At 42.4% G+C, this 11,825-nt stretch overlaps 1 protein-coding gene across 2 annotated transcripts in view; it reads left to right on the plus strand.

Moving 5' to 3' along the window:
- The window catches only part of GATA4 (GATA binding protein 4), a 98,145-nt gene extending 88,480 nt beyond the window's left edge, over positions 1-9,665 (plus strand). For both annotated transcript variants that reach the window (XM_088467305.1, XM_088467306.1), the window contains exons 3-8: positions 2,248-2,414; positions 4,303-4,516; positions 5,062-5,192; positions 6,206-6,256; positions 7,136-7,186; positions 8,422-9,665. In XM_088467305.1, coding sequence (XP_088323431.1) covers positions 2,248-2,414; positions 4,303-4,516; positions 5,062-5,192; positions 6,206-6,256; positions 7,136-7,186; positions 8,422-8,574 — 767 coding nt within the window. In that variant the 3' untranslated portion in view covers positions 8,575-9,665. The remainder of the gene's footprint in view (positions 1-2,247; positions 2,415-4,302; positions 4,517-5,061; positions 5,193-6,205; positions 6,257-7,135; positions 7,187-8,421) is intronic.
- Positions 9,666-11,825: the final 2,160 nt, after the last annotated feature.

Below are 11,825 nucleotides of genomic sequence, written 5' to 3' on the forward strand. Positions count from 1 at the left end.
TGTAGAGCAAGCCTGGCCGACCTGTGATTCTCCAGCTGTCGTGAAACTACAATTCCCAGCATGCTTTGCTAGCTGATCGATGGGAGGGTATGCTGGGACCTGTAGTTTCACAACAGCTGGAGAACCACAGGTTGGCCAGGCCTGTTGTAGAAGTATATGGTCATAAGTAATTGGGTACTGGATGCAGACATATGAAAAAATAGAGGTAGTGATGGCCATCGAAGGATTCAATATCAATGGTCTCCATTGATGGTGTCACCAGTATTTTACATCGATGGCAGGAAACCATTGATGGAAAACCATCAATGGTTTAAACAATCAATAGGCATCCCTATCATAGGACGAGCAACTGTGGTGTGCCATTTGCAATCAGGAAACGGGGTGTGTGCAGGGTGGGGCAGAAAACGCCAATTGCCATGTCTGTCCGGATCTGTCCGGTTTCACGAAATTCGGGTGGATTCGGATTTCTGGACAACCGAACCGCACAGCTCTATTTAAAGGTGGGAAAAATACCCATGTTATGGTCATATTCACCAGTATTCATCTATCAATTCACTCGGAAATTGATCATGAAATTAAAGAGATATCTACTGCATAGGGATGTGCGCCGACCCCCGTGTTTTGGTTTTGGTTTTGGATCTGTATCTCCTTCAAGGTTTTGGATCTTGATTTGGTTTGCAAACCACCCTCAAGTGTTTTGGTTTTGGATCTGGATTTTTTAAATAAAAAATAGATAAAAAGTTTTAAAAACAGCTAAAATCATGTAATTTATGCAATCCAAAACCCGAAATTTAAAATCCAAGTTCCAAACCGCAAAAAGATCAGAACTGTGACCCGAATTTCCCCGGATCTCCTCAGGAGATTAGAACCGCGACTCGGATTTACCCGGATTCGCGAAATTCGGGTGGATTCGGCTTTCTGGAGATCCGAACCGCACATCTCTACTACTGTATAGAAAACAATTACTTCACATCCTCAAACAACTATTATCTCTACAGTTCTGCAGTTTCTATAACTAAGATATATTTGTCAATGATAAATAATAGAGATTTTATAGCACACACTTTAGGGATTACTCTAAGATCTATTCTCTAAGTGCCAAATGTGTACAATCTTACGCTACATATTTTAAACTCCTGTTGTTTCTGTGTGATAGTATTCCTTTAACATCTATTAGTCATTAAACCGTATATGGTTTTGTTATTACTGCTCTGCAGGCCAGCGAGTAGCAGATTTCATTTGCTGCAAGATTTAATAGAGACGTGTTCTAAATATTTATACATTGCAAATTCTAGAGGTACAATAAATGCACATGGTAAAGTGATTTACAGCGTTTCGCTCTCCGTGTCAAAATACAGGAGAGCTATCCATTTAAACACTGAACTAATAGTTGTAAGGACTATATTCAGCGGAGAGGGACGTACCAGTGGTTTGCAGCTAGAAACAGCTGCTGCAACACTATTTACAAAAAGATAGAAAAAGGGACTTTTTTCTATTCCTTGCTGGGTGAAATATTTAAGTACAGTAACCCCCATATTTCAACTGTTCGATTAGCACTTTTTTACAAAATTCTTTATGTTTTATGCTAAATACCTATCGTGCACTTCAAAAAATGAGATAAATAGACCGGAATGGACGTGCTGCTATAGGATTTCTATGTACATGTAAAGACTGCTGATAGCATAGATTATTTGTGTTCCATGCAGGAAAGTAAAAATTTTTGGATAAAAACTTGTATTTGAGCCACAGAGAGATTGCTTCATATTTGACTTTTTTTTATTCCCCCCTCCGGGATAACCGGTATTGTAAAGCTGGGCCCAGGACCATGATAACCAAATGCAAAATGCGTCACCTAGACCACCCACTTCGCTCGGGAAGTGGGCGGAATGCGTGGGTTTCAGGAGACTTGCCTACCCTACCGGACATCCAGGAGAGTAATGAGTGGACCTAATAGCCTTTTTTTCCCCTCTAACCTTTTCCTTTTCCCAGTCTAGCTCTTCCATATTAAATAAATGTGTGATGAGAAAGTAAAGTGCTTCTACCTGCAATGTGGAAGGGGTAAGGTACAGATAGACGTGGCGGTGGGAATGTTTAGCGCACACTTGTAATAAAAGATCTGGAAATACAACAGTGACATTGCTCCAAATGGGCCCTTTACCTGTATTTGTAGCACTTTGAATGTTGAGAAGGTGAAAAGAGATCCAGTGAAACAGGATATAAATCTCTCTCTCTCTCTCTGACTTTCAGAATTTTTTGATGATTTCTCTGAAGGGCGAGAATGCGTCAATTGCGGAGCAATGTCCACCCCTCTCTGGAGGAGGGATGGTACAGGCCATTACCTGTGCAATGCCTGCGGGCTGTACCACAAGATGAACGGAATTAACCGTCCACTAATCAAGCCCCAACGTAGGCTGGTAAGATCTTCCTTGAAATTCAGATGGCTTTGTGCAGGGGTCTTCAACCTTGGTCCTCCAGCTGCTGTGGAACTACACATCCCAGAATGCACTGCCATAGTTTTAGCATGCTGTTATATCAAAAAGGTAGCAGTGCATGCTGGGATGTGTAGTTCCACAGCAGCTGGAGGGCCAAGCTTGAAGACCCCTGGCTTTGTGTGACTTTCAGTGTTAAACTGAACACGATGGGTATTATTTACTACCAAAACAATAAAACCTCCAGCAACTAGATTGATGAAAGCTAATGCGGATTGGTTGCTGTGGGCTAGTGCAGGTTTACACTTTGTTAGTAAATAAATGCGGATTGGTTGCTGTGGGCTAGTGCAGGTTTACACTTTGTTAGTAAATAAATGCGGATTGGTTGCTGTGGGCTAGTGCAGGCTTACACTTTGTTAGTAAATAATCAGAAAACATGACAGCTGATATTGAGTCTATTTTCTGCAATGGGACAATTTCAATACTTTTGCTGCCCATTGCATGGATAATGTTAGCAAGACCTGTCCTATGTTGTCGTACGGCGCTCAAATAAAAAAAATTGGAGCGTGTTAACTTAATTATTAGGCATTTTCACAAGACCTAAAATATAGGGATAGTTTTATTCCCTACATTTCCACCCTGTCATTTCATTCATAACATTACACTCTGAATGCAAAAGAGACAAGTGTAGGAGGAAGTGAACAGGAGGCAATGGGGACATCCTGAGAATTATTTATTTGAATGTCGGTAGATGTGAGTTTCAGTGACATTGTTCTGTATACGTGTGACTCACACGTATACAGCACAATGCATGTGTCATGATGGAAATTATATCTCACTGGCCTGGGATGGGGATATTTTTACTCTAGGATGACTGTGCAGTTTGAGTTATAAACATCAACTGAAAATATAACTTGGAGGACAGTTACCACCACTGGTCTACGAGCATGATTACTAGCAACAGGGCGCCAGGGGCTGTTGCTACAGGGCCCATCACACTGAAGGGCCCCACACATAGCTACATCACCAAAGAGGGGACACTGTAACTGTGTGGCATAATGTATACTGGGGGCACTACAGTGTGTTTTCCATGCACACTTTTAATATACTTTTTAATATCATCACCAGCATATCTTATTGACAATTTTATTGGTAGGGCCCCTCACAAGTTTGTTGTCCTGGGGCCCCCAAAAACATGAATTCCAGCCGCCGATAACAGACCCTCCAACATGTCCCCTTCCGTCCGGTACAATTTGTTCTGCTCCTGGACCTCCTTCTTAATTGATGATTGCAGACACCTGTGCTGAAACACCTGCCTCATCTATTATCTAGATCAACACAGGTGTCTGCAATCATTAATTAGGTGGGAAGTCCAGGAGCGGAGCATTTTGTACCAGGCGGAAGGGGTCATGTTGGAGGGTAGGCAATAACTTTAATCCTGCCCTGACTGTAGACATTGAGCAACCATAGCAGCCAGTCAGACACTGACATTTTTCAGTTTAGAAATTGAAAGCTTACTTCTGATTGGTTGCTATGATCAACATCATTTTTTTACCCTCTCCATCATAAATTTCCACCTTGTCAATTGTTCATGAATAGAATTATACTGCCATCTAGTGGTGAAAGAATAATTAGCAAATGTCCCTTCTTTGTAAGACATTACTAACAATGAGTTTCTTTGGGAAAGAAATATGGCAAAAAGCTGTTTATAATAAATAAGATATCAACAAGTAACCCATATGTATGGTTTGGATGTAGTTATAATACCCAATCAGATTAATTGAAGTTCATTACAGATGTGTATGTATACACACACACACACACACGCACACACACAAACCAACCCTATTAACACCCATTTTCGGTCCTACAGTCTGCATCCCGCCGTGTCGGCCTGTCCTGTGCCAATTGCCATACAACCACCACGACGTTGTGGCGTCGGAATGCAGAAGGGGAGCCTGTATGCAATGCCTGCGGACTTTATATGAAGCTGCACGGAGTTCCAAGGCCCCTGGCAATGAAGAAGGAAGGCATCCAGACAAGGAAACGTAAACCAAAGAATCTCAGCAAGTCTAAAACACCGACAGGTAAGAAATGATTCAGGAACTGAGAACTCCAGATCACGGGCAGAAGTTGGGTAGCTCTGCAGTAGATACAAAGTACCACAAGAGGGCAACAGTGAGAGCGACTGGAGTTGGGCAAACAGTGGTCACTCTCCAACTTTTGTAGAACTAAAAGTCCCAGTCTGCCATGCCAGTTTCTGTTCCGCCATAGCAGGAAAGCTCTGATCTAAGTGACCAGTAAACTTGTGAGCGTGAGTGGACATGGGGGTTCCTGTTGGTAATCCCTCTGAAAGACGCAACAGCCAGCTACTTTTAGCTCTGTCATGCAGTATGTGTATTTTCAGTTACATCCGCCCTGTAATGATCTTTAACTTCCACTAGATATAAGATGAAAGTTTGGTGTCTTTTGGATGAATTGAGTCTTAATTTTGCACCTTACTATTATTCGTATAAATCTTTTGTATAAGGGGTCATGTGCTTAAACAGGAACACCCAGTATAAGGCACACAATGCAGGGTTTGCTTTTTTGTGTTTGTTGCTAAATGTACTTCTGCTGCTCTCTCTCCCAGGCCCAAATGGCATCGATACCCTCACTCCTTCCACTAGCTCCTCCAACTGCATCACAGCAGAGGAAATGCGTCCGATAAAGATCGAGCCGGGACTGTCCCCTGCCTATGGACATTCTACTTCCCTGTCTCAGGTACCAGAAAGAAACACAGGACGGTGGAACAGTTACCACATTGTCCTATAATCAGATATAGACCATACTCTTTCCAGGAAGATCAGATCATACCTGCCTACTATTTTCATCCCCTCTCCAGGAGAAGCCTGGAGAATGAGATGTAGCTGCCTACTTCAGGGGCAGGGGGACATACTCTCACGTCATTGGCCCTGTCCTGTTTTTATGCAGCATTTTAGCCCCGCCCCTCCATGCAGCCCACAATTCCCATTATTATTTTCCCCATCTTGTCCACTTCATTTGGAACTGGGCAGGATGTGGGCGTACCAGTCACTCTTCAGAGGTGAAGGCATATTCAAGTTGAGGCGAAAACCCATTATTAGCGATAAATTATTGCCATTTTCGCCTATTATCATTATCCCCATATTCGATGACATTGACTTTACGCCGGTGAGAAAAGTAAATGTAAAAAAACGGGGATCATTTTTCGCCAACATTTAGCAGGCAAAAAAAAGTGCAGAATGGGGTTTCGGAGTGCAGGCTTTAAAAAAATAGCCTGCACCCCTGGGAATGGTCCTTATAAATGAACTGTGTAAAAAAAAGTTAAAATAAAAAATAGGGACACCCCAAAACAATAAGTTCAATTTTGGAGTAAAAAAAAAAATATATGGGGAACAAGGTTTAAACTAACAAGATAAATTCTGGAGGGGTTCCCAAGTATGCGGCAGGTGTTTTAAAGAATGCGGGTGGTAGCGGTAGGTGCATTTTTGAAGAATTTTAAAAATGCACCATAGGGACTTAAAAATATACTTACCTCCATTTTCATGTACCCCAAATTTGATGCACCTAGCTAAGTGCTCTCCATCACCCTTTCTTCCCTCTCACATATTGAATTCCCCCCCCATAGTGGCTATGAGTAAACTAGTCCATGAAATGACTTCCTGTTTTCTTTGTCTCATTTGCAGTTTTTCAGTTCTGAAGGGTCCAGGTTGTAACTGAATTTTATTATAGAACTTTTGCCATTCTATTTTCAGGGCTCCCCATTATCTACTATCACAAGTCATGGATCATCTATGCATTCAATGGTAAGTGTGAAGCTGTGCCCTCAGACTCTTTGCTGTATGCATTTATACAGTATATGCCAAGCTTAGGTTTTAGTGGCTATGAATAGACTAGTTTTTTGTTTCTATGGGGTGTGGATTGAAAGCTCTACTGTATTTAGATAGACAGTCAATAGGTCAACACCAAATGGTCAACAGGCAATCGGTCAACAGGGTCAAATTGTCGACAAGGTCAAATGGTTGACTGTTAAATGGTTGACGTTGACTAAGGTCAACAGAGTCAAATGCTTGACATGGTTAAAAGGTCAATACACAAGTGATCGACACAGAAAAGGTTGACACATGTTTTTAATATTTATTTTTAACCCTGATCCTAACCCTCACCCTAAAAATCATGAAAAAACATGTGTTGACCCTTTGACCATGTCAATCTTTTGACCCTGTCAACATAAATCCATGTCAATTTTTAAACTGTCGGTCATTTGACCCAGTCGATCATTTGCATGTCGACCATCTGGTGTCGACCTATTGACTCTCTATCTAGACACGGTAGATCTTCCACCCCTGTACCATTTCTATGAAATAAAGTACTGGTGCTATGAAAAAAAAAAATGCTGATGGTCCTGTGTTGAGGTAAGTGTCTCCCCCGGCCTATAATGTAGCTGTAACGGAGTATTCTGGTGAAGTTCCAGACAAGAGTATAATAATTTAAAGCGATGATGGTAGAAGAACTTCCTGTTTCCAAAAACATGAGTTCCGTCATAATAAAGGCACTGAGACTATACAATTAAATGACTTCCTGTATTCTTTGTTACAATTGCTCTTTTCATTTATGAAATGATCTAGTTCTTATTTGTCTTATACCCAGTTGTTTATATAACTTTTGCCATTCTTCTATTTCAGGCCTCCTCTTTATCTACTATCACAAGTCATGGATCATCTATACATTCAATGGTAGGTCTATAGCCAGTCTCTCAGACTCTTCGCTCTGCGCTCAACACCTCTCTTCAGCCACTATAGAGATGCCATGAACTACTAGCACTAAGAGTAATGTAGCATCTGTTCTCATCACAAAGAAGAACTCCGTATACATAGGGCTGCATTTCATGCAGATTATATGCACAGATGTGTGGCTGGGTGAGATATGGACCAATGAAACTTCCTTGTTCCTTTCAGCCCATGATGCCATATGTGAAACAATCATCATGGGCCAGTTGGGTATATACTATACAGTCAAATCTAGTTTGGATTGGATAGGAACTGTACATAATGCAGGGCTGTAACTAGGAGTGTGCGACTCGTGCCGCTGCACAGAGGGCAGGTCTCTGTGGGCGGCACCATCACTGCCCCATGGCCCTTGTCTCCGGCTAGTAGGGTACCTGGAGCCAGTATCGTTAAGGCAGTACCACCTGTAGAATCCTTTGAATGCTGGCACCCTGCCGTGTGTATAGCTTGTAATGAGTATCTTGAAGACGGTCCTGGTCCTACTGGATTTCCGGGTGCTGGCGGCACCCACCCCCTACGTGTGACATCATGATGTCATGGGCAAAGGGGGTGGGGCCAGCACAGGTAAACTTTTTTACAGCCCTGACAAAAAGGGTCACTCGATTAGCCGTATGTGCTGCAATAATTCCCGTAAATGACCTACAGTACATCTCTATGTATTTGACCGGTTTCATTTTTAGTGGCTATGAATAGAATACTCAGGGGCAGGTGTATCAAACTTTCTAAAGAGGAGAAGTGGAGAAATTTCCCATAGCAATAGCAATCAATCAACTCCTAGCTATCTTTAATATAGTGAAGTCTATAAAATTATAGCTTGATGCTGATTGATCACTACAGGAAACTCTCTCCGCCTGTCCACTTTAGAAAGTTGGATACATCTCCCCCTAGGGGACAGATGTACTAAGCTCTGGAAAGTGATAAAGTGGAGAGTGATAAACTACCAACCAATTAGCTCCTAGTTGTTATTTTTTAAACATAGCCTGAATCATGACAGTTAGGAGCTGAGTGGCTGGTACTTTAACACTCTCCAATTTACATAGAGCTTAGTACATCTCACCAACTTAATGAGTTCTTTGTCCCACTTGTACTTTTAATTTGCATTTTTCTATTTTTTTTTCTGTAAGTGACCTAACTACTATTTCTATATCTTACAAATGTTTTCAATACTCATCCCTCTGTTTCAGGCCTCACCATTATCGTCTATCACAAGTCACGGACCATCTATACATTCAATGGTAGGCCTAAAGATGTCTCCTCAGACCCATCACTCTACAATCAACACATCTCCGCAAGCCAGCTCCAAACATGACTCCTGGAATAATATGGTCCTAGCTTAAATTCTGCTGACCAATCACCTCACTCACCTCCTAACGCCACTTGAACGTTGGGCTTAACAACCAATGAAACTGGACCTGACAGTTGTCGCTAACACAACTATCGCAAGTTCTCCAGAGTCTGATAAACTTCAGCTACTCTAGAATTTAAAGGAACTACTAGCATTTAAAGAAATTAAATGTCTCCTTTCATAGCAAAGAATTGTTTATAAATTGGACTGCATTTAATGTGGACGGCAATAGACAGATGTGTGCCTGGAGCAGAAATTTAAGTTGCAACATGACATTTCATCCTTACAAAAAAAACAAAAACAAATTGTACTTGCCAAAGAGAGTGGTCTCCAGAGAATTTTTTGTTAAAGTGGTGAAAATGCAAACTAAAAAAACACTGCCTGGGGGTCTTTCAGGTTGTTTACTTGATGGAAATTTACAGTGCAATTGGACAAATTAAGTTTTTATTTCATCAAGGCCACTGTGTGCTCCAACGTCTGAGTTGTACGTTTTGCCATGGAGTATTTTTTTTTTTTTAAAAACTTTTTCACCATAATCATGATTATTTGTTCATAAAAAGAGATTGCAGAATCGGCTCTAGTCTCTCCCAATCTTAAGCAATTCTAGGCACTTGGTCATGAGGAATTCTAAAAATCCTCTATGTCCTATAACTAGACTCTACATTCAGAGAGATTTTGAGAACTCAGGTAAAAATCGATATCTATTTTGTCTCCATTATCTGCAAGTTACAGGTCGTTAGGAAAGATCTACCATGGGATGTAATATTAGAGTAAATTCATTGGTTGTCATTGAGATGGTTTTTTTTGTTTACCCGCTCAACCCAGACAGCAAACCTCGAATCACTGTATAAACACTAAATCCATTATGTTAAGGTTGATATATTGCAAAGTGTTATTTAAGTATCATCAATCTCGGAATTTTGTAAGATGTGTTAAATTAAATAGAATTCAACTTTGCAATTTATTTAATGTGAAATTTGCATAGATTTGATCTCATTTCTGGTATAATACCCATCGTATTCTGTATAGTGGGTAACTTCGTAATGCCTGCAGGTTCTGTTCTTCTAAATGGCTATGAATAAAAATAAGGTGTATTTGCCAAGATACAGATGAGCAAAGTTGCAGTTAAATTTCGTGGCACAATCCATACTGTGATACAATCTTAGGGGGCGATCTAATTTGGAGCGATGAATTTGAGTTTCTGGCAATCTGTTTTTGACAGCAACTCACAACATTGCAGATTTTTTACCTCAAATCCCATAGAGGTGCGCAGGAAAACATGCTATGTTGAGTTACCATAACTCCCGAGTAATGTGTGCAGCAATTGCATTGCCCTCTTAGAGTCCCATTTTTGCTTTGCCAGTCCGTGGTAAGCTATTTCACACTATAATTGTACACTTCTGGGGTTTGTAATCTATGGCACAGTTTCCCAATCTCCACCATTACAGTCCAGGTTTTAAGGCTATCCATGCTCCAGATGGTTAAATGAAATTGTCTCTGGTAGTAATTAAGTCAGATGTGGATATCCTTAAAACCTGGACTGTAATGTTGGAGTTTGAGAAAATCTGATCTATGAATAGAGCTGAGACAAGGGCGGTCAATTCATTTTGTCATGTGGTGTGGTTGGGGTGGGACTGGGAACACCCAGGATCAAATCCTGCTGGGAAATTTCTTGGGCCATTTGTGAAACGAGTAAAACAGCCACCTATAGGCTAAACAAAGTACTACACTCCACTTTATTAAATATTTGCAGTTTAGTACATGACAGCAATGGATGTTTTAAGGTGCCCACACACATAGCGATGTGCCCACGATCCGACATCGTGTACGATTTCCCTTGAACACTCTCCTCGGCAACTCTGCACATGATTTGGTGTTTGCAGTGTCCAATCTTCAAACGATCTATCGTGCAGCCAGACTTTTCTCCAGTGCATTGGTATCAAAGATTGGCAGATCTGACAATGCGATGTACGACCAGCGGGGACGCGAATAGCATCATGATCATGAGTGGGGACTCACGATTTTCTCACGATTTGGTCATATTTTACATGATCTGTTGTTCCAATGCTTCGGAATCGGCCAGATCGTGTAAAATATCGCCATGTGTGTGGGCACCTTTAATGTTTAAGAGGAGGCACATTGGTCATGGCGTGAATGCAGAGAGAGTCAATTTAATCCTAACTTTGTTTTCCCATCTATGTAGTATTAAACTTTGCCTGATGCCAACCTGTAGGCAGCCATTTATGTAAATACAGCAGACATTTTTAAATACGTTCCTGCTGAGCCCATGCATGCCTCTCAACATTTATACATGCAGAATCTGGACAAAATAGGCACTTCCTTACCTACAGGGCTGCCAAGGCAAGGGGGGAGGTGGGACTAATTACACGGGCCCAGGCCAGCTACTGAAGGGGGCATATACGTATAGTACTGTATTTTGCATTTTTTTCCCGTTTTTCAGAGGAGGCGTGGTCACGCTGTCTGGATTTGGCCATGCCCACTCAGTACCCAGGCCCCGTGAACGTCTCAACAGCCCCGCCTACCTGCAAATCTCCGCCCTGATCTGCTTAACAAGGGTCACTTTGGTCAAAGCCCAGCTCGTTTCTGTGCAGCTTCGCTTCTTTATGAGATTCAGGACTGTCCCACAGAAATATGACAGTGCTTAGATGGAGATTACAAACCATAAAGCCTAGGTGAACCTTGGCAGCACTACAATCCTCCTCATGTCCCAGAGGGAGGGGGTGATGGGGTAGTCCAGGACCCGGCAGAGGGGGAAGGTTCCTCTGTGGGGGATACGGTCAATATCCTGGCACAGGGGATTCCGGCGGTCAGAATCCAGGCGCCGACATGCCGACCTCCAGAATCCGGAAGGTAAGTAGCGTGGTTTGGGGGAGGGTTAGGGGTTAGGGTTAGGCACAGGGCCGGCTCTAGGGGTCGCACAGGGGTGCCACCCGTAGAGGGCGCACCCTTCAACAGCATCCTGATTTCAGTGGGACAATACTGTCCCGCTGTTCCACCCGCAGGCCAAAGTGGCCCACGGGTGGTTAAATCACGAGGTTGGGGACCCCCACCGCCACAGCTGTGCGGTGGTGCCGGACCGTAGTGTGAATGCATCCATTCACTGACGGGAGAGGGATGGGGGAAGCCCAGCCAGTGACTGAGTGCTGGGCTTTACCCCCAGCATGACATTATTTGGAGGCGTGCCATGCGGGCAGCCTCCAAATATCGTCTCATAAGGGGCAT

This window comes from Taudactylus pleione, unplaced genomic scaffold (assembly GCF_031769625.1).
Source record: "Taudactylus pleione unplaced genomic scaffold, aTauple2 ptg000070l, whole genome shotgun sequence".
Taxonomy (NCBI): domain Eukaryota; kingdom Metazoa; phylum Chordata; class Amphibia; order Anura; family Myobatrachidae; genus Taudactylus; species Taudactylus pleione.